At 38.1% G+C, this 22,129-nt stretch overlaps 3 protein-coding genes across 11 annotated transcripts in view; all 3 read right to left on the bottom strand.

Annotated features, from left to right (window-relative positions):
* Positions 1-24: 24 nt before the first annotated feature.
* nme5 (NME/NM23 family member 5) lies at positions 25-4,166 on the bottom strand. The gene is made up of 5 exons (XM_032555710.1): positions 3,200-4,166; positions 1,974-2,179; positions 1,594-1,694; positions 1,396-1,514; positions 25-1,309 (listed from the first exon to the last, which is right to left on the bottom strand). Exons 1-5 carry the CDS (start codon positions 3,320-3,322, stop codon positions 1,226-1,228), a joined length of 633 nt encoding a protein of 210 aa, XP_032411601.1. The 5' UTR covers positions 3,323-4,166; the 3' UTR covers positions 25-1,225.
* A 130-nt stretch (positions 4,167-4,296) lies between these two features.
* On the bottom strand, positions 4,297-7,767 carry rack1 (receptor for activated C kinase 1). The gene is made up of 8 exons (XM_032555709.1): positions 7,537-7,767; positions 6,902-7,073; positions 5,915-6,062; positions 5,605-5,700; positions 5,308-5,418; positions 4,935-5,075; positions 4,634-4,744; positions 4,297-4,411 (listed from the first exon to the last, which is right to left on the bottom strand). The coding sequence occupies exons 1-8, from the start codon at positions 7,643-7,645 to the stop codon at positions 4,346-4,348; spliced, it is 954 nt and encodes a 317-aa protein (XP_032411600.1). The 5' UTR covers positions 7,646-7,767; the 3' UTR covers positions 4,297-4,345.
* Positions 7,768-9,309: 1,542 nt separating this feature from the next.
* LOC116714459 (collagen alpha-1(XXIII) chain-like) overlaps positions 9,310-22,129 on the bottom strand; it is a 146,834-nt gene continuing 134,014 nt past the window's right edge. For 3 of the 9 annotated variants that reach the window (XM_032555050.1, XM_032555055.1, XM_032555053.1), the window contains 22 exons: positions 21,187-21,213; positions 21,083-21,109; positions 20,930-20,983; positions 20,784-20,843; positions 20,622-20,666; positions 20,440-20,517; positions 20,264-20,287; positions 16,797-16,841; positions 16,351-16,395; positions 16,148-16,228; positions 16,001-16,054; positions 15,195-15,260; positions 15,087-15,113; positions 14,939-14,998; positions 14,788-14,859; positions 14,667-14,693; positions 14,526-14,579; positions 13,722-13,808; positions 13,383-13,481; positions 12,620-12,658; positions 12,454-12,462; positions 9,310-11,890 (listed from right to left, as the gene is read on the bottom strand). In XM_032555050.1, coding sequence (XP_032410941.1) covers positions 11,840-11,890; positions 12,454-12,462; positions 12,620-12,658; positions 13,383-13,481; positions 13,722-13,808; positions 14,526-14,579; positions 14,667-14,693; positions 14,788-14,859; positions 14,939-14,998; positions 15,087-15,113; positions 15,195-15,260; positions 16,001-16,054; positions 16,148-16,228; positions 16,351-16,395; positions 16,797-16,841; positions 20,264-20,287; positions 20,440-20,517; positions 20,622-20,666; positions 20,784-20,843; positions 20,930-20,983; positions 21,083-21,109; positions 21,187-21,213 — 1,131 coding nt within the window. In that variant the 3' untranslated portion in view covers positions 9,310-11,839. Of the gene's footprint in view, positions 12,320-12,453; positions 12,463-12,619; positions 12,659-13,382; positions 13,482-13,721; positions 13,809-14,525; positions 14,580-14,666; positions 14,694-14,787; positions 14,860-14,938; positions 14,999-15,086; positions 15,114-15,194; positions 15,261-16,000; positions 16,055-16,147; positions 16,229-16,350; positions 16,396-16,796; positions 16,842-20,263; positions 20,288-20,439; positions 20,518-20,621; positions 20,667-20,783; positions 20,844-20,929; positions 20,984-21,082; positions 21,110-21,186; positions 21,214-22,129 lie in introns of all 9 variants that reach the window. The other 6 variants (XM_032555056.1, XM_032555051.1, XM_032555057.1 and 3 more) reach the window with 6 other exon arrangements.

Here is a 22,129-nt window from a genome sequence, read left to right as displayed (position 1 = left end):
TGAAATAGCCATCCCTATTGTTTGTTTTTTTTTAACATGAAAACTTACAAAATACATCAACATAATCAATTTCATTTGACAAAAGGCACAAACCAATAAGGTGTTGACATTATATCAACCGCACTGTAAGAGTAAAGAGAAAACAAATCAAGACGGGGCAAATAAACTGTAATTAAAATACTCAATGGATATATTTGTGTCTTTAATAAAGCCGATGATGATGATATGCATATATGGATTGAAAATGACTACCACTTCTCCTTTAAAAAAACTTTCTAATGTAAGTTGATTTGATTATGAGAGGATACAATTTATTGTTATAGTATTCATACCCCTTGGACGTTATTTTATTTAATTTTTTAATTTTCTCACATGGCATGACAGACAGAAACTTCACTTAATTTTATTGAGATTTTATGTGACAGACCAAGACAAAGCAGTGCAAACTTGTGGAGCAGTAGAAAAATTATAATTCATTTTCAAAGCATTGTGAAGTGAACATTGAGACTGAAGATTTTGACCATTTTTTGCATAATAGACAAAGTTCTGTCAGATTGGATGGAGAGCATATATCAACCAATTTTTAAGTCTTTCTTCTGATTTTCAGTGAGATTTAAATAAGGGATTTGACTAGACCATACTAACATTAAGTGGCATAATTGTGAAACCATCATGTTTCAGGGTGGTTAGTTTTCCTTCTAATACAACATAGTTTATTTATACAACATCAATTCATCTTAAGACATTTCAGCAAAATAAAAAGAGAGAAAAAAAGAGTCTGTTTGGATTGACTGTCCCTTCTCTGATACTAACAGCCATGACTGGATCAGTGCTGATTTTGACAGAACATATTAATTAGTTTTAATTAATAGAGTTTTGATTCAAATCTTTTTTTAGTTTTAGTGAGATTAGTCAGCTAAATTTATTGTAATTTTAAGGCTCTGTAAAGGATTATAAAAAGAGTTATTGCAAAACCATGTCAGTTGAAAATATGTGACAGTGTTTTAATCTATTTAATTTTACAATATTGTTTTAGATATGGAGTTTAAACACACTGCTTAATCACTAATATCAACATGCTTGAAGAATTCTTTGATCTATTAAGAGAAAATCAACAAAGCTCTCTACTGCTACCAAGTATCCTTATATTTACATATATGATATTGAACACATGAATTTGCCAAAAACAAACAAAGGGAAAAATAGCAATCATGCTCCCTGGCTGTCACTTTTTATCTTCCAGAATGTCTCCATCATTTATTTGAGGTAGGCTTGGATCATTATTCAGTAGCCAGTCAGCAAGCCAAATCTAATGAGATGAGAAAAGATGCACAAGCTCACAACATTGTACTTATAATATACAAGGTTTTCCACACACTGAGCATCAGTACTTACGCAGGGGTGGAGAGGCTTTTCCTTACAGAGCTCAGTAAGTCCATGTATGAGAACGGGGATTACATTTGTGCTCAAGTACTCTTCAGTTTGTTCTTTAGAATGAAAGGGTTCAATTACAGCTGCAGAGAGAAATCACATGGACATCAGCACTTCATATGTTTATGAGCAACAGTAATTTTGACAGAGCAAATTACGTACTGTTGGGAAACATAAATCTAATCTCCCTCACTGCTGTTAAGAACGTGTCGCTGCCATGAAGAGCGTTCTTTAGGTCAGAAGTTCCGTATTTTGCTCGAAGGCTGGAGAGAAAGAGACAGTAAGACTTTAAAACACCGGCAGCACATGGAGTCGAAAGTAAAAAGCATTAGGCTAAAGGAAAGTCAACAGATCTTCGCAGCATTCAGACAACAATTCTGAGTACCACACTGCTGGACAAAAAAAGTATTTTCATTGACTATGTGATATCTAAATTATTCAGGAAAACTAAAGTATAATAAATTTACCTCAAACAACACTGTTCTTCTAAAGAATTTACATTATTTATTTATTTATTTACACTAGAATTATTTGAGACTGACCTCTCTGGATGTGATTTTTTGGCTACGAAGATGCTGTCAGGGCCTATCATGGACCTCCAGTGAGTGATGGCGTTATGCCGAGCCAGCGTCATGACAACAATGGGGCCGGAGCTCATGAAGGCCGTCAGGCTGGGAAAGAAGAGCTTTCCGTACTGGTGTGCGTAAAACTCACTGCATTGCTCAGGACTCAGCAGCAGCCTGCGCTTCTATCACAGGGAAAATTCATTTCCAGACAGTTCAGCAAGACACATGGTTATGGTTTGTTCTCAACTTTATGAAACTGATGCAGATCGATTAAATGTCCATTTAGACAGATGAGACGTTTCTTTTACTATTTCTTTAATTTATTAGATATATTGAATTAAATTAGGGTTAGGGTAAGTATTTTTTTTCCTACACAATTCTGATTGATTTAATTTTTTCTGTTTGGCTTTCAGCTCTCCCCTTAAGTGTTTCTTCTTTTATTATATTGAAGGGAAAAAAACATTCAAATAGAACAGCTTACAGTCACTTGCAAAGTGTAAGTGGGGTTCTTTATCTGAAAAGAATTTCATCTGTGAACATGTACAATTTCTTTAAAATGTAATTAACCACATATTTCAAAGCTCCACATTTCTCTACATTGGTTTTATATAAATATTAAGCTTGGACAGAGACTAAAGAGAGTAATAAACATGTTGGAGGTTACATTTTAGGTCACATCTAATAAAAATAAATACCTGATTTTTTAAACATAATTAATTGAAAACAACTAGGAACAATCTTAAGTTCAACCAAGTATATATTGCAGTTTGAAATATTTTTTTTCAAATGTCAATGCTCCTGTATTTATCATGATGGATTTATTTACTGTCATTTTGACTGGATGTGCCTCCCAGGCACCTCCCTTTGGAGGTTTTTCAAACCTGTCCCACTGAGGGAAGACTATGTTGTGGACCAAGAAACGGACTGAAAAACAACACATCCTGGCACATCCTTTCCTTATACATTCATATTTAACATAACTGATCATCTCTGAATCATTTCTAGGAAAAATTAAGCACCCTGTGTCTCTTTTACAACCCCAATGCCCGTCCGCTGAACTAGCTTAAAAATATTGGTCACCATTGCCCTCTAGTGGACAAATGGTATAAGGATTAAATAAACACTAAAATAGATGATTCTCTTTTAATATGTGATTAGACTCCTACCCACAAACGTCCTAAATCTTTGATATTTCTACTAACCTGAAGGATCAAAAAACCTGCCTTCAGGATGATTTTCTCGATCTCCTCGGATTTATGAACTACATCAGGTTTGATGATTGCCAGGGTTCTTTCAACATAAAGACGTTGTGAAATCTCTTCCATTTTCCTCCACGAACTTACAACCTCTGCTGCTTTCAAACAGAAAATACACGTTTAACACAAAGTCTGTGAATAATTCCGCACGAACTACGATTTGTAGCTAAATAATTGGAGAAGCAGACACAGCAAAAACAGCAGCCGAATTTATTCGGTTGTTTGATTACTTTCTGGGTAATGTGGGTTGCTATGATACCAGACAACTACGGTATACCATGTAGGACAATCCATGCCTTTTTCGAAAGACGTTTTTTCTTATCTTGTAAGTAAAAATGTACAAGTTGAAATATTCAACAATAAAGCGTCATACAGTTTTAAACCTCCCTGCACCCAGCACGTTCAAGAATTCTGGAAAATGTATAATCTTTTGTGGGCAGGTGATTTAAATTTGTCTCGAAAAAGGAGAAACAAAATGTAATTGGCACTCTGAAGCTGCTGTTCAATCATTTTTGTTAAACACCACAGTCCTTGAAATCTGAATAAAAATTTGGAAAGTTGGCAGGTCTCTTACACATTGCTAGCTTTTTAGTATCACAGGAAGTTTATATTACATTTCAATACACATATATGCTCCAATAAGGTCTGAACATATAAAAATTCAAGATACTTTATTTCTTACCGATAACATCCTAATTTAGAACATAAATTATAGATCCACTTGGTTTGGTTCTTTAATTTATTCTACACATTGCAGCTAATTTGCTTCTCATTTACCTCAATGTCAGGGTTTGAGAACAAATACGACAAACGGGGGCAAAGGGCCACCACTGGTGGGAGGAGGTCTTACATGTACCATACATTCAGATATCACTAGCCAATCTTCATTGACAAACTGGATGGATTGTTTTTAATGTTCCTTTAATGCTAACCAGTTCCGATGGTCAGGCCAAGTGGTACAATAATGTTGTATTTTCCAATTTGTGCAGCTCTATTTCTGTACTGAAATGTACATTTACAAACAAAACGTTGAGACCAGCACATATTTTCTTAAACAGTCTTTTTATTCAAAGTTGCTTCTGCAAAGGGTTCTTATCGTGTTCCAATAGTGACCTGCCACACTCTGATCAGGTTGTCAGTGTAGCCAGCAAACAGGGTCTGTGGGGAAATAAAAGGGTGAGAAGTTAACACTAGATATAAGAACAGCTTGTTAGACAACAGTGTTTTCTTTTCCCTAGCTCCCCTCATATTTGCAGGACTGTCAGCAGTGAACATCAGAATGAAAAGTGAATGGGTATAATCACCGGGGCCACAAGACTACAACAACAAACTTGCAGTTAATCTGCCTGTAAAGTGCCTGAAGAGCTGAGAATCAAATACCTGTCCATCAGCAGACCAAGCCAAGGAAGTACACTGTGGGGGTTCGGCCTTGCTGTTTGTGCTGATCACTTCCTGTCTCAGCTCATCCACAATGATCTTGCCTTCCAGATCCTGCAAGAGAACAAGAACAACGAGAGAGAAGATTTGGATGAGTGGGAACGCACCACATCCTCCTACAGAATAAAACTCTTTTAGATCAAAGCTCAGAAACAGCCTCTGATTTCATCATTAAATGCAGCTAGCATGTAGAAGTTTCATCACCGCCTATTCTAATCGGGAGATGCTTATGACGAGGACTCACCCAGATCTTAATGCTGGGGCCAGTGGCGGCACAGAGCCAGTAACGGTTGGGGCTGAAGCACAGGGCGTTGATGATGTCACCGCTATCCAGAGTGTAGAGGTGTTTGCCCTCATTCAGGTCCCACAGCATGGCCTGACCGTCCTGAGCACAGAAACAACACTTCAATGACAGATTCCCACCAACTCCACATGACCTTCATCACTCTTAACATCCACAGGTTTCACCGTCGCTCAGAAACAGCCTCTGGTATCATCACTATTTAACAGATGCATGTATAGTTTTCCATCACAGCAAACCTGAAAGCTTAGTTGGATTTTCCGATCAGAATGAACACAGTAAACCATCTGATGACCTACAAGTAAAGGCAGGTTACCTTTCCACCAGATGCACACAGAGAGCCATCGGGAGAGACGGTCACTGTGTTCAGGTAGCCGGTGTGGCCGATGTGGTTGGTCTTCAGCTTGCAGTTGGCCAGGTTCCACACCTAACGGGGTCGGGACATCGATCAGCTCGTTCACAATGACAAAAACATCTGAAGTAGCTGAATTTTCTGCTCTCATTAACTTAATGATCTCCTCAGAGAGTATGTAGGATAATACATGCAAACTGTTTTAAATCATTGAGCTAATGTGACATAGGCAGAAGAGAATCTTCAGATAAATCCACCCACCTTGACCATCTTGTCCCAGCCGCAGGAGACGATAATGGGGTTGCTGCTATTGGGGGAGAAGCGAACACAAGACACCCACTCAGTGTGGCCTTCATCCTGCAAAATAAAAAGAAATCCTCAGCACACATCTAACATTCAAACTAAAATAAATTTTAAAAATCTACTTGAGTTTCTTGTTGTACAGCACAACTAAAATTCCACCTGAGGTTTCTGCTGACTGTTCCAAGTTGAGAATACGTTTGGTGAAACGTCAATTCATGCAAATTCTACTAAGGCTTCTCGCTACCCGTAACACCAGCTGGTCGCTCACCTGAATGGTGTACTTGCAGACTCCAAGTGTGTTCCACAGCTTGATGGTCTTGTCCCGAGAGCCAGACACAATCTGGCGGTTATCAGCGGAGAACGCCACGCTCAAAACATCCTTGTTGTGTCCAACAAACTGGCGGGTGGTGGCGCCACTGAAGAGAGGAGCAGAGCAGATCACGATATATGGTTTCACAATTCAAGACATCCAACGAAATTGTAACCTAAAAAAGATCACTTGTCTCTAAAATCCCAAAATATTGTTTTATTTTAAAAGGCTACACTAGAAAGTCAAGCATTTTTCTTGTGAACAATTTCTTCTTTTTTTCCACCACCTATAAACTAATTCAAATGATAAACAACTAAGCATTCATTACATATAGTCAATCTAGTACAACTTACAAATCTTAAAAAACAAAAGAAAAAAGATTAGAAAGTTGAATGCCAGACATTTTTTTAGATCACTGCAACTTGATTTGACAACAAATGCAGATGCACTGAAACATTTTCTGTAATTCACCATATTTTTAAGTTTCAACTGCTTCATAAACGCTGTACTTCAAACTTGTGCTAGGCTAGGATAAGGACAAAGGCCTTTAACTGTTCTCAATTCTAGTTTCCTAAGCTTAGTGAGTTCTAATAGAGGAATACAAAACCTCTCTATCAGTGATTCACATATTTCTGTTTTGTTAGAAAATACAAGGACAATATTCATTAATCAAATAGTATTTGTCCCGTTATATTGAGTTAAAGTAATGCATTTGTGGACTTAAGTTACAGGAAATCCATGGTCTCCTCACATTTAAAAAGAAATAGTCAAAGATCTAGGTCGAACGTGTCAAACTAAAGTCCTCATAAGCCAGGGTCCTTGATGTTAAACTTCTGCAGAGACCTGCTAGTAAACCAGTCACTTGATTCAGTGTGAAATCATGCAGGACACCTACTACTGCGGACTGGATTTGGACCCCTTGGGTGTAGGTGGATGAGAACTTACGTGGTAAGGTCCCACAGGCGCAGGGTCCCGTCCCAGGCTCCTGAGAGAGCAAACTGGCCATCTGAGGAGATGACAACATCACTCACGAAGTGAGAGTGACCCCTCAGGGAGCGCTGGGGGATGCCATAGTTGGTCTCATCACGGGTCAGTTTCCACATGATGATAGACTTGTCTGGGAAACAAAATAAACACACGGGATTCTTCACTCATGGGTGATCTCGCAGTACCTGAACACATTTGCTGAGCTAGCATGGTTTATTAGCTCTTACGGGGCCGGCAACAGGAAATGCTGTACGATACAAACATCTATTCAACAGATGTGGTGAGTTTATATGCATGTATTAATCTTCAGTCTGTTGAAGTCATATTAAAGTAATGAAAGGGTAATTTAAGTCGTTCAATATATGACGCCACATAGCATATGCTAACCAACATGGAACCTTTATCGCCCCTTCATTTGAAAAATACTGAGTGTTAACAGAGATTAAATCTTTACAGTGCTGTTTTTACTGTTCACTTGTCACATGTAATTCACTCCGTCTTTATACCGTTTTATCAAGCATTAGTTAAATGTGTTGCTAACTGCACAATGCTAGCTGTAGCCATGTTGGCGGAGCCGGCGGGGGAAGCCTCACCTCGGGACGCCGACAGAATCATGTCGGGGTACTGGGGCGTAGTGGCGATCTGGGTGACCCATCCACTGTGGCCCTTCAGGGTCCCCCTCACTGTCATCTGCTCGGTCATTTTGGCGAGGTTTGATGGTGCCTATCACAAGGATGGATTCGGATTCTTGGCAGGTTCGGGCAAACCTAAGTCCTCATCGCATCTAGGCACGGAGGAAAAGGAAGAACGCACCCGGATGCAAACGCTATCAGGGGGTGAGGACTCCGCAAAGGACTCTGGGATATGTTGTCTTTGCTCGTTTTGAAGTTGAATAAAAGGGATAGTTTAGAACTTTTTAAGGCGTGGTTCTGAACACAGTTTTTTTTTTAAATTTCAAACACGGAGAAGCAGTATTCAGTTTCTATACACCAAAGATCTGTGTAAAACTTTCATAAAACTGCAAAGATGCTGAAACACTGAGTTCCTTTAAATCAAGGCTAAACCCCCACTTGTTTAGAGTTGCCTTTTATTCATAATAACTGGAACATTAATCAATATATTTTATGTATATTTGCTTGATGACTTTGATGATAGCCTTTGATAAAATGTAATGTTTATTGATTGTTTCGTCATTGGTTAGTGTATTATGATTTTATGATGTAAATCACTTTGAAATGCCTTTGTTAGCTTAAAAGAGTTCAGTTAGGGGCATTATTATTACGTTTTTTAAATGTTATTTTTAGAAAATGCAAGAATCTGAAACATTCTGCAGTATTACAGGTTACTAATAACTGAACAAAAACAGCACAGAAAAATCTGATGTGTTTTGCTCTATACTTGACTCCTCTTGCTCTCACAACTTTTATAGTATCGTAGCAAGTTCAGTCACCTCAGTCGTCACATTATCCTTTCATGTTCATTCACAGTCTGTCACAGTCTTCTGTTATCTTATTTAATTTACTATTTCTGTTCTTTCAAACTTACAAAAACAGAACCATATTGGGCTGCTGTTTGTATAAATAAACAACAGTATTATATTAACTTTAGTTCTTGTCATGCAGCCTTTAGCATTTATATCTCAGAATCTCTGGGATTACTTAGGGGATTGAAAGATAATTTAGTTCAATCAAGTGTCATCTGAAGGCATTTTAAATTGGAATAAATGTTGAGAGGTCCTTATATATTCCTTGTTTAAAGCAGGAAGGAATCCATTGTTAAAAAGAAGTCCAATTTGATATTTGTCCCAAGCGACAGGGGGCACTGAAATTAAAACCTATGTGGTGGAAAACTAACACTACAACTCACCCTAAACACCATTGGGAGACATATTGATGACAGCATCACTCTGGGGAGGCTTTTATTCAAAATGGTAACGATAATGCAAGTGTAATTTTGGAAGAAAACCTGTTCGAAGTGTACACTGGATTTATTTAGGTGGAGTAAATGGGTGCTGAATGCAAATACACCCCAAATCGTTCAGATTTGTATCTGTAAAAAAGAAAACCATGTAGGTGTAATTTTCCCTCCATTTCACAAATAAGTGCTAAATGTGTAGGTCTATCACGTAAAATCTCAATAAGCTACCCAGTATTTTGTGGTTCTAATGTGCCTAATTCTTTTGCTTGGTTTTGATTTGGTTTTGATGCCTTCTTCATCAGATATACTGACCTTACAGGTACTTTGATGCATGCATTTAAAAAAGAAAATCCAGTTTCATAACTGTTTCCTTGATTTTGCATCATTTATTTTATTATTAAATATGAAAAGTGTTTCTTCTTGCTATGTTTCTGAATAAATGACAAAACAATCGTAAAACTTGATTTTATTTTTGTCTACATGTTGGACTGACCATAGGTTGTTCTTTTTTTCATATAATTGGACAAGTAATTACAAAAACAGCTGAAATCCTTTACAACCAAATGCACAACCAAGCAACAATGCTCACAAAGACAAGCTAACACTGTAGGGTAAGATTGGATAAAATATAAAACTTTAATCACAAATCAACTTCATTATACCAAGAAAATAGTGCTGGAAGAATCTGTGAAAGCAATAAACATAAAGCAGATAACCACCAGCTTATTTTGGCATTATCATAAAATAATGTTTTTTTTTTAATTGACTGAAGGTTGAGTACTTGAATAAAGAAAAATGGGAGGACTTCTCTTTCTTGAATAGTTTTTCAGTTGTTCAAATTAAGATGTATAAACCTGATGCTTCCAGTCAAAAATCTGAACAGACTGAAATGATAAACACATTCAAGAAACTCTTGAATGAGTAATTATTGCATACTCAAGCACTACAGATCCTATTACCTATGTGCATTAACACTTTTAAAGTTCCACTCAACACACATTTCAAATACCTCAGATTAATACAACTGCACAAATGCTCATGTTTAATACTGTGTGCCCTCTCATTTTTTGCAAATCTGTTAGGGGCAAAAATGTAACAAAACACTGCAACAACCTGGCTGTATAAATGTGAATGTCCTTAATCAAATAATCCGATTAATCTGAAATACAGTTCAGATGTTCTAGAATTGGTTCTATAAGTGAAACTTAATCATTTGCACCCTTGACAATTTGTCACGGCCCAATTTTTTTCCATCACACACACAAAAAAAGACATTTTAATAAGAGTGAGAGCAACTTTTAAATCCACTCAAACATTTCCACTTCCAAATAAACCTGAACCAATTCAGGGAACTCTCCTTAAAACTGTAGTAACACTGAGACAGAAATATTTGTAAGTGTTAGAATACTGCATGTAGTATAATGTAAAATGAAGGCAAAACATCAAATAACACATATCAATATACACAAAACTCCACTAATGTATATTTGTGTGTTCTGTCCACATTCTGATTATATTTCCAATATGTTTCCAAACATATCAGCATATTTCATGATCTATAAGTACAAGGCAGAACAAGCTCGACTTAAACAGGTTGTTGAAAAGTCTGCAGATGTGTGTTTTAAAAGACAGTGGATCAGTGGCGTTTTTTTTAAAATCGGTCATATTGGTAGTTACCCAGGGAGACATTAGAAAGGGGGTGGCATAAGCACCTGTTTTCTGTAGGTTGAGAATTACATAAGTTTATTGTTTTTATACATTTGACTGTCAATGAAGAGTTCTCCCAACTGCTTGTTGCTGAAAGTAGGAGTATTCTACATGCTTTGTGCAGGACTGTATTTTATCCAGAAACGTAAGTTTAATGTTCTTGATTTTGATTGGTCTGAGGTGGCAGAGAGAGAGAGGGGGGGGGGCTTGCCCTGGGCGCCATGCATTCAAAAACCGCCACTGTTCATGATAAAGATTTGCAAAAAAAAGTACTGAAGCACCAAGAAATGAGTCCGTCTGAGAAAGATTTGTTGACAATATCACACAAAATGAATGTCACCTGATAACAAAGATAGTTTTTGTTGCAAATTAAAAAATCCATACAGCAAAAGAAACAACAATATCACTGAGATACAGTCAAAGTTGAGACCAGTGAAGAATTATTGCATATATAATTGTTTCAAATGACGTTATTAAGTACTGGTTCTTCTTAAATTCAAAGCTAAAGATGATTCACAAATATATAGAAAAAAACAAACAAACACACATTTAAGTCAGCAGCAAAAAACTTCTACTGTTGTCCAAAATACTGTAAGTAGCAATCTTCGATGATTCTAAGGCCATCAGCTGAGGACGCTTATTTCCCACGGCAACACTGATTGATCCAAAATACTGCAAATGGTTCCTTCAAATTTTACTCGGCGATCAAACCAATACACAGGAATGCAAACTGTAACTGGAGAAACATAAAAACAATATGCAAAACTAATACAACACACAAAATGTAAGTTTTACATTAGTTGACTTAATGCTATTTTGAAGGGATTTTATATGTAAATAATCCTTACTGCAAATAAAAATGAATATTCTGTCGTGTCAGGGTTTGACTGGAAGTCCCACATGCTGTCGGGGTGCTAAACAACACTGCCATGCACTAATATTTTACAACAATCTCATACGACATATTATTATTATAACAAATTATCTGCACAGTAATTCCCTTCCTTATGTGCCAGGGACGTCAGTGACTCCCAGAAAACTTCAACTGGTTATCAAGCTACCGCGCAACATCATCAGCAACAGGTTTCTTTCCCATCAGAGGTGAATGTGGAAATGCAGAGTTCTGTCGCCCCCTCCTGGAGAGTCTCTGTAATGCAAGATCTGAGTGTGACGTAGAGGCATCAGAAATGAAGCTCTTCTTCAGTAGAAGCCCTTTTGTTTCACTCTCTCTGCCCATTTGTGTGTCCTCTCCCCGCCGGGGCTCCATTTGTCTCAGGGCTGAGAGAGACGCTTACGTTTGAGCTTCTGCCTCACCATTTCCTCCTTGTAGAAAACACACACAGAGAGAGGACAAGAGAGCACTGACTCCAAACTCCTCCGCAAAAAAAAATCCCATCCTTTCGAACATCCATCCATCGGTGAGATTTGCACACACCATCACACAGCCACTATGCCACTTGTGGTTACCACACGTCAGTCACACTTTGTTAGCGAGGCACTCTTCTACTCCAACAGTGACATTTGGACTGTCCGTCAAGCTAAAAGTCCCACTGCCAGTTCATGGCTGCTTTCACACTGCATTGTGAGTTTACAAAAAGGCTAAAAATGTCCTTGTTCTTTATCTTTCAATATATTATATAATAGGATTTTATTTTAAAAAATAGGGATGAAAAAGAGGTTGTTGGGGTAGTACACAGCTGCAAAATATACCATATCAATATGTACAGGTCCCATGCTGCTGGTTAGTCATCACTGCAAAAACAAAAACAAAAAACAAACACAAAAAATAGCAAAGAGTGATTAGCTTTTAAGTTGCACAAAAATTAAGCAAGGTATACATGCTTTATCATTATTATAAACTCAAAAGCACAGATTAATATACTTACAAATTGTCTCTGTGTTAAATTAGAGTCAGTATGTGTAAAATCAGTTGAAAAGTCATTTGTATATACTTTGACTGTGCTTCCTACTCCCTAACTGCACCTTTAACGAGCTCAAAGGTGACGACACAGAACTGCATAAATTATTAAAAATGAAAATTCAAACGCTCACCTTATGCAAACAGCCTGGTATTGGAAGCCCATCATGTCCCTGCAGGAGAGACCAGAGGTGGAAAGTTAATGTTTGCAACACAGTGGTTTTGTCAAATCAAACCACTGTAATAGCCCTGCAAATCGTTTTAACCTTAAATGGACTGAGCTCAAAATAACACTTTATTTTGGTAAATATCAGAGTCTAAAGCACCTTCCACAGTTTCCTGGTAAAAATGTGTAGAAAGCCCTAAAATAAACACATTTTTTAGTGTAGAAACATAATATTGCATTTAAAATGTCAAAAAAAAAATTCAAAGGTATTAATTTAATACATTTAATTTTGATAATTTCTTTTTCTATTTGAAAACAATTCCATGTTCAAAAATAATTTCTTGCTTAAAAAAATCCATATGCCACAATCATTAAATAAATAACATATATTTATTAATATTTGTGTAATGTCTACTATCTTTTTAAGTTCAGACAAGGAATGTTTAATGAATAATTAATCTTCTTGTTACCCGCAGTTATAGATATGACATCAGAAAGTCCCATCTCTTTTAGCTGCTGTCAGGTTTTATAGTTCAGTACTTAACCTCAACATAAATGCAACCATAACTTTTTACTATCTGAGAATAGATAAAGTTATGATGGTATAGGACTATGCAGGTTATAGTTTGACTAAAGAAAAAAAAAAAGTAAAAATAAATAAATAAAACAAGACATGATAGATGAAGTAAGTGAACATAAGGAGGTAGAGTAAAGAAAGAAAGATACTGTACCACAGGACAGGGGGCCGCAGGGCCAGAAGGAGGAAGAGGAGCAGTTTCAGGAGAAGAAAGCCCTGCCTTCACAGAGTGACCTTTACTCTCATCACAGCCCTGTGAGAGGATGCCAGTTACACATTTACAGCCATAAGGAGGAAACTCAGAGAAAATGATAGGAAAAACACTGAGAGCGACACACAGAATACAGAAAACACAAAAGGTCTTTAAAGAAGAGTAGAGCAGAATGAGAGAATATCAGGTATCACAGAGCTATGTGTGTGTGGTGTGTGTGGGTGGGTGGGTGGGGGGGGGGGGGGGGGGGTGCATGTGTGTGTATCCATGATGAGGACATACCACAGGACAGGGTTGGTCCAGTCCTGGAGGACCTTGTTCTCCCTTGTTACCCTTCAGACCTCTCTTCCCGACAGTCCCTCTGTCACCCTGAGGCATGAAGAAGCCAGAAGTCAGACCCACATAACGAGAAACAAACTAAGTTGCATAAGCTGGAATTATAGCACTAATGTAACAAAATATTACATTAGTAACTAAAAAAAAAAACAGAAAAACTTCTATTTCAGTAAATTTATTTAGTGGGGAGAAAGTTTGGGATAGCTTTTCAACAGGAACAACCAATGACAACTTCTGGTTTCTGAAATAGGTTGTGATGTGATGATTTATAACAAAGGTCTATTTATCCAGGGTCTTTGAAAGAAAAAAAAAAAAAACAGGCCCACAGCATCACAGATCGTCCACCAAACTTAAAAGGTGCAACAAGGTGCTTTTCCACATATTCATCCTTTGTTTGAGGCCAAACCCACCTGGAGATTTGTTAAAGAACCTCAGCATCATCTGACCAAAGGAAACGCTTCCAGTTAAAATCCCAGTAGCATTTAGAAAACTTCATGGTTTTATTCACGTGTGGTAATAGAACAGGAAATATTTTTCCCAATGTCAGCCAAATACTTCAGTTGCATTTAATGTAAAGGCATTATGAGGACAAGAAATAATTATGGCAGCTGTAATTTAGTTAGAAAGAGCCATGTCTTTTTGAGGGATTTCTCCTCTTCTCAGTAAATGTTCCAAATTTAAAGGTAAGCTACCTTTAAATTTTTCTAAATGAATCAAAATTATGTCTGTGTCTGTACAATCTAAACTAACCTTGTCTCCTTTTTCTCCTCGTTCACCTTTGTCTCCTCTCAGACCCGGAAAACCCTGAATGAAGAAAAGATGAGAAGGTTCAGCAGATGTTTGAGTCGAGGTAAAAAGAACCATCAACTAAATTCACTTCGACAAACTCACATCTAGTCCCGGCTCCCCTGGTCGGCCCTGCGGACACCACATTTGAAAATCGCACTTGTTATTTTTAACAGAAATCAAATGAGGTTTATAAAACATATATTGCAGCTTATTATTGATTTACCTTTTCCCCCTTTGCACCTGGAAGGCCCACTAACCCAGGAGCCCCCGGTGGGCCCTGGTGGCCGTCCAGCCCCTGCAGATGAAAGTAAGCAATCGGTGTTGCGTGATACAAGCGACTTAATTGTATGAATATTGGCAAATACGTCATTTACTTTGTATCCAGGAGACCCGTGCTCCCCTTTCTCTCCCTTGACCCCAGCTCCTGGTTCGCCCTGCGTTGTGACAGCACAGCGGTTAAGATCCCAGCATGTTTTCTCAGCCTCCGCTCCACCACAAAACACACAGGCATCTCAGGCTTACCTTAGGACCGGGCATACCATGCAGACCCTGAAAAAACATCACACAACGTCAGCGTCCGTGCCTACAGGAATCCAAGTGCTGGATTGGGGTGCGGATGTAGACACTCACCATGGATCCTGGGGACCCGGGTATTCCTGGAGGGCCAGGAGGGCCCGGCTGAGAGATCATCTGAATCTGATGAGTAAAAAAGTGAAGAGAGGGCAGGCGGGATTGTTAACGTTTATGTCAAGAGCAGATGTGATTTGAGTTTTTGAATTGTAGCTCTGATGTAACACAGCACGGAACAGCATTTTTGTTTCCATGGCAAAAACAAAAAGCTGACGAGGAGATGAGGTGGCGCTAAAAACAGGACAAGCCTTTTGAAAAAAAACCCAAAATTGCTAGAGGCTGCCAATGATTGATCTTAGAACATTCAAGTGTTTGAATGGCCCAGTACAGACTGAATACAATAAATGAGAATCCATGAACAGACTTAAAATTTGCTGCTTGCAGACGCTCTCCATCCAGTCTGACTGTGTTTGAGCTTTTTTGGAAAGAAGGATGGAAAAAGTATTGAGGTGATTTGTTTGGGCTGCACACTAATTTATGTCAGTTTTCGTTTTTTTTTGACTGCAACATACCTTTAAAACTATTTCCCCTCCCACTTTAAAAAATGTTCACTACTTTGTGTTGGTCTATCAAATAACATAAAATATACTGAGGGTTGGGGGACACAAAGTGACAAAATGTGGGGAAAAAATCAGAAGGTGTTAATATTTTTGAGACTATTTAAGGTATTTAAACTCAACGTTATTTTTAAACCTACTAGAATATATAAAGCAATAAAAATAATTGCTTAAAACTATTAGTTGAATTCATGTCTGTGTTAATTTGACTCAAACGTCAGTGTGTTTATATGTGTGTTAAAAACTAACCAGGTTGTCATCCAGTCGGCAGTCTCCTTTTTCCCCCTTATATCCGTCCATCCCCTGATCCACACAGAGGCAACAGTTATTTTCACTTTTCACCATTTGAAACCTTTTTTGAGAAAAAAAAAAAAGTTTGTTTCTGTCACGACTTACAGAAGGTCCAGACAGACCCATCTCTCCTTTCTCTCCTCTCTCACCAGGAGGTCCCATTTCACCCGAATCACCTCTGGATCCCTGAAGGTTGTGAAACCAAACATAATTCCACTTTAAATATTTTAACATTAGTGCATACACTGACTCTAAAACGTAGATCATTCCTGAAAACATCCAGTCTGCATGTGTGTAGTTGTTTGTACCTTTTCTCCATCGACTCCTGCAGGCCCAGGCAATCCAAGCTCTCCCTAATTTAGGAAAAAGAGACACAAATGTTGGTTATTTAGTGAATTTAAGGGGCCTCATAAATGCACAAATATTTAAAGTGGATCTTAATAAGTGCCCAGATCCCTGTTAAAATACTCTTTAGGTTTGGTGCAATTCCACTGAAAAAACAAACATGAAGTGCAGAATTATGTGCACTCTCAAAATGATATTTTGACAAAGCTCTTTTGGCTTTAATTTCATCATTCATAAAGCTTTGCTAGGACTCTTTCAGCATCCCACATCTTGACTTGGGGATATTTATCAATTCAGAATCTCTCAGATATCCTCCAGGTGACGCATTTTAACACAAATGCATCCACTCCTCAGAGCAGAATACTGATATATTTCCATTATAACATATGAGGACTTCATCTTCACTTACCTTTTCCCCTGGAGGGCCAGGAGGTCCTGGTGGTCCAGGTGGGCCCTGGAGACAGACAGACAGACAGACAGATGGGATGCGTTTAATTTTTACTTCACATGAATCAAGTTTAAAGTTGCAACAACCTTTTTTGCTGCATTCAAACAAGTGGAGAGAATGCAGCTCAGCTTCTGTAGAGACAATACTAACATCCTGTGACCCTGTTAGTAAATAGCAGTCTTTAAACAATCTTACTGAAAAATGTTAAGTGACTCAGTTGGTAGGATAATGATATTTTGTGTTGACAACAGTGACAACAGCAGTCTCTTAATCTCTTAAGGTCAAAACATCCTGGACAAGACGGAGGTCAATGAAGTGTTGTAAATGTGGCAATAAAACAGCTCTTTCTCGATATATACAGTACAGACCAAAAGTTTGGACACACCTTTCTAATTCAATGGGTTTTCTTTGTTTTCATGACTATTTATAAGGCAAGAAATCCCACTTATTAACCTGACAGGGCACACCTATGAAGTGTGCCTCTTGAAGCTCATCAAGAAAATGCAGAGTGTGTGCAAAGCAGTAATCACAGCAAAAGGTTGCTACTTTGAAGAAACTAGAATATAAGGGGTATTTTCAGTTGTTTTACACTTTTTTGTTTAGTGCATATTTCCACATGTGTTATTCATAGTTTTGATGCCTTCAGTGTGAATCTACAATGTCAATAGTCATGAAAATAAAGGAAACTCATTGAATTAAAAGGTGTGTCCAAACTTTTGGTCTGTACTGTATATATCGAGAAAGAGCTTACTCCCCTATTTACAAGGAAAGCAATGAGGAGAAGCATATACAGTATACATAAATAAATGAAAATTGTTGTTAAAAAATGTTTATGTTTACATATACTACTTTTTTCTTACTGCTTTTTAAATCAAATCTTTGATTTTTGCTATATATATATATATATATATATATATATATTATACAGTATATACTGTATATATGCTGCTCCTCATTGCTTTCCTTGTAAATAGGGGAGTAAACAAATCCTCTGCTGATTCGCGAACAACTTGAAGCCATTTCATCCAGCAGAGATTGTAAAACACAACAATCTGGCATCATTTTTCATGCTGTTGATTGTTTTGATGCAAACTGAGGCAAAGGCAGGGGAAGCCAAGCATTCATTGGACTTTATGTAACACCGGATGAGAATTAGCACGAACATGATTTCCACATTCTCTCAGTGTTTGCTGTGTGTAGCAGGCCTCTTCAATCATGCTCCTTAATCTCTGCGTCTGTAGTCATACACTCTTGAAGTAATAAGAGGAATAATAAAAAAAAAAAAAACATGCTGCCTTCCTGATCTGTGTTACTCCTTTTCCATTTTCGACTCTGTGAGAGCTACAAAATCCTTGGAAACCAGAGATGTTTACACTATTGTGCGACACTATTTGATCTGCAGTATTTCATCAGAGGTTAGTGAGCTCTACTCATGCAACCAATCATATAAAGAACTGCAGAATGAGGACCAGAGACTAACCAATAACATTATGGCATTACTTTACACCAAATTCATCAACACAAATGAAACACGAGAACCCGCTCCTCACACAAACAAATGCAACATGGGTGGCCAATGAGTGAATTATGAGCATTCGGAGGTCTGCCAGAGGCCCAGTGAGCAGACTTTGTGCAGACTGAACCTCTTTGACGAGAGGTTTCTGATAAGATCTTTATTTTGTGTTTCTACCATCTGCTTTGAAGCTATCTGAGGCTATTGGGCTGTGACTTGGTTTGAGATCAGAATCCAAAGGGAATTGGCTCATACACGTTTTTAATCAAATGCAAACACCACAGTGCAGATAGCCATCTTTCAGTAGCATGTATTCCCCATTACGAGGCAGGATGGAGATCAAGTGGATATAGGCAGAGCTGTGACTGTAATGAGTGTAGAGTTGCCCTTCCTATCGTCAAAATTTCCTGCTCTTTTCAGCAAGGGTTTACACAGAGCACTTTTTTATGTATTTCATTCAAATTTTTAATGTGATAAACCAACACAAAGTAGTCCATAATTATGACTTGGAAGGGAAAATAGAACTTGCTTTAAAATGTTTTTTTTTTTTTACAAATAAAAATCTGAAAAGTGTGTGCGTTTGGATTTATATTTAGTCTTCTTAACTTTCATAGCCCTAAATACGATTTAATACAAGCAACTAAAGTTTCCTACTTGGTAGGTAAAATTCACTTGTGTACACTTTACTATCAACATGCATCCAGCTGGTCTGTGAAGGTTTGGGAGATTCACATTAGTGAACACGAAGCACCATGAAGACCAAGGACTAGGGAGAAAGTAAAAAAATAACACTGCAGATCACTGAAACATGGTGGCGGTGGCATCATGCTGTGGGGAGGCTGTCTATAACTGCTTACTTTGCGTCATTAGCACAAAATAAATAGAAGAAGAAGAAGAATGTGTAATGGTCAGATGAGACCAAAATTACAGATGTTTTTGTGCAGAGATAGCTTAGTGTCTCAACACACATAAACAATTCCACACCATGCGCAAGAAGAAACATGGCAGTGGAAGTGTCATGCTGTGGGCTGGTTTTCTTTAGCAGGAACAGGTGATCTGGTTAGAGGGTTTAAACGACTTGAGACAGGTGTGTCACCTTCACAGGACAAAGGTAAACACAAAGCAAGAAAAGGCAAGAAATGAAAATAGACGTTCATAAACGCTTTGCATCTGGTCAGAACTATTTAGGAGAAACAAAAAAAGAAGCACAGATTTCAGCTTCTCGATGCACAAAGCTGACAGATTCAGGCTGTAATTGCAACAGAAGGTGTTTCCACTTATTCAGTGGCGCCAAACAGATTTTTACATGTAAAAATAAAAATGAAAAAACTGATCTTGTATTATCTATCCTTTTACTTCACAGCTGCAGACAACACTGTTGATCTGCAACATAATGAAATACATAAAGCTTGCGGTTGTAACAAGACAAAAAGTTCAGGGAATATGAAGACACTTGAAAAGCACTGTATGGAAAAATGCCAATACCAGAGCAAACACACCATGCTGCCCTCTAGTAACATTCAAACAACTCAAAACGTTGCAACAAGCCCTTTAGATTGTTCTGCATGGTTAAACGAATGTCTTCAGGCTACATGTTATCTGATAAAACAACACAGCTGCGATGCATTAACTGTGGCTGCAGTGTTGCATCCCAAACGAGAACGCAAAGCACCAGAAAGCAACAGACCCCGGCATTCAGAGAGTCTCTTCAGATGTGGCCCGTGCAGTGACATCTAATACATCTGATGTCACAAATCTGGACACAATATACACACAGAAACGACTGTTGAGGCAGGTGTGATGTGAGGGGTGGTGGGGGAGGAAACGCACAGGGTCTGTGCTGATGCAAGCACGTAGAGTGGTGTTAGTGACTCGTCACGCCACCAAAAACCATGCAGCAACAGCAGCGGATTACCGAAACACTGATGGTTTTGATGGCCTGTCAAGAAGAGACAGTAAGGCAGTTCACTTCAGAGGTCTCTGGCTGAAATACTCAAGATTTATTTCCTACTACAAAGGCTTTCACATAAGCTTAGGTTTCCCTGAACTCTATTGTGGGATTCAGTGCTAAGTTTAGAAGATTAAACTCACCTGGAAAGCATCTAGGAGCTTTCCGTTGAAATCGACAATATCTGAGGAGCCAGCAGCGCCCTTTTCACCAGGATAACCCTGTAGCAGGAGTTTGAAATGAGAAATGCATATCATTTACATACCTGGCAATAAAAACAGAGTAAAGATGGAGGATTTACAGTATGTTGTAAATGAAAACACACCATAGGTCCCTGTGGTCCTTGTTCTCCTGCTTCTCCTTTATCACCCTGTGTGAGGAGCAAATGTCACGTCAAATGACATATTATGCATCACAACTGTGAATGTTACATGAATTGTACTTAAGTAATAAGCTTTGCCATAAAACCACTTCAGATTAATTTTACCTTTAATCCTGGGACTCCATCCATCCCTCTCTCTCCTTTCTCTCCCATACCTGGCTCCCCCTGGGGAATTACAAAAAGAACCATAATTAATGTGTTAAGAACATGTTAAAAATTGTGATACTAACTATGTGAATAGCTAATTATACCCTCTGCCCTGGAGGGCCGTGCACTCCTGGATAGCCAGGCTCTCCATCTTCTCCCTACCAGTCAGTAGATTTTAATGAATGTAAAGAGTGAAAAGCTTAGCAGCGAGAATAAGTCAGATGAGTCCAGGTGGATAATTGATTCTTAAACTTTACCGGTTTCCCAGGCGGTCCCTGTGGTCCCTGAAGTAAAAAAATAAACAAATAAATAAATCAGATAAAGAAAACATAGATGTCTGTTCTGAATTATGAACTCTCACCTCAACACCATCCCGACCTGGCAAACCCTGAGGAGGAAACAGAGGAAAAACTCCGTGAGGAAAGCAATGACAGTTACTTCAAGAGTTTGGCCACTAGATGTCAGTGTTGACCAAGGCCTTAAAGGAAGACCTACGCAGCTGTGTCAGAGGTTTATTTGCACTCAAAAATGACTTGAATGTCAGAGAAGATTTAAGCTTTTATTGATCTATTTCAACTGCTCTTGATTGGAGCAGGATTTGATGTATAATTACGTCTCTAATCCACACAAAATCCTACACACAGGCTCTAATAGATACACAGGCTCTAAAATCTGTGAATAAGTGTTGCTGAATGAGTGATTCATGAGTGACTGCAGCAGGTAGATGCTCTTTATATTAAAAATAATTTTTTTGACTGCACTCACTAAATTGACCAATGAATTCAGGATGATGGAAAAGACAAAAGGACCAAGCAAAGATCTACAGAGGAGAATTCTAGATTTGATTTTACAGTTACAAATTGGTTTGTAACTGTAAAACAAAACTAATTTGGTTTACAGTCAGAGGAGACAGAGGTTCAGCTATATGGGAAGAGGCATGGTTGGAGTTGCCAAGCTCTGGCTTTTTGAACCTAAAAAGCACCGACTACCAAGCACGGTGATGGCGGCATCATACTGCGAATCTGTTTCACTGCCTAATATTGTACGAAGTGCTTGGAAAGCAAGCCTCCCGTTTCACCTCAAATCAGGAGCAAGACAATAAAAACTTGGATATAACTTGAAGTCAATAGAAGTAAAAAAATAAATAAATAAATTTAGAAACCCATCAAAGTTTGTTTTAAAGCAGATAAAGCTGGCTAGCATAAAGTGTCTGGAACAGTGTTACCACTATTCTCAGTTCGAACCAATTAAACTAATTTCCACCGACTCCAATAAGAAAAGTGGCTAAGCTTCCTGCCTCATTC

The sequence above is a fragment of the Xiphophorus hellerii genome, chromosome 23 (assembly GCF_003331165.1).
Source record: "Xiphophorus hellerii strain 12219 chromosome 23, Xiphophorus_hellerii-4.1, whole genome shotgun sequence".
Lineage (NCBI taxonomy): Eukaryota > Metazoa > Chordata > Actinopteri > Cyprinodontiformes > Poeciliidae > Xiphophorus > Xiphophorus hellerii.
Note: the sequence above shows the minus strand (reverse complement) of the source record. Positions and strands in the feature narration are given on the sequence as shown.

What these genes read in the sequence shown, in the direction of transcription:
- rack1 (XM_032555709.1), bottom strand. Translation starts at nt 7,645, where the DNA reads ATGACCGAGCAGATGACAGTGAGGGGGACCCTGAAGGGCCACAGTGGA. An exon ending in GATTCTGTCGGCGTCCCGAG is followed by an intron (nt 7,074 to 7,536) that starts GTGAGGCTTCCC and finishes TTTGTTTCCCAG; the next exon opens with ACAAGTCTATCATCATGTGG. An exon ending in CTTGGTCTGCTGATGGACAG is followed by an intron (nt 4,412 to 4,633) that starts GTATTTGATTCT and finishes ATTTCCCCACAG; the next exon opens with ACCCTGTTTGCTGGCTACAC.
- nme5 (XM_032555710.1), bottom strand. Translation starts at nt 3,322, where the DNA reads ATGGAAGAGATTTCACAACGTCTTTATGTTGAAAGAACCCTGGCAATC. An exon ending in CAGGTTTTTTGATCCTTCAG is followed by an intron (nt 2,180 to 3,199) that starts GTTAGTAGAAAT and finishes TCCCTGTGATAG; the next exon opens with AAGCGCAGGCTGCTGCTGAG. An exon ending in AAAAGCCTCTCCACCCCTGC is followed by an intron (nt 1,310 to 1,395) that starts GTAAGTACTGAT and finishes TCATCTCATTAG; the next exon opens with ATTTGGCTTGCTGACTGGCT.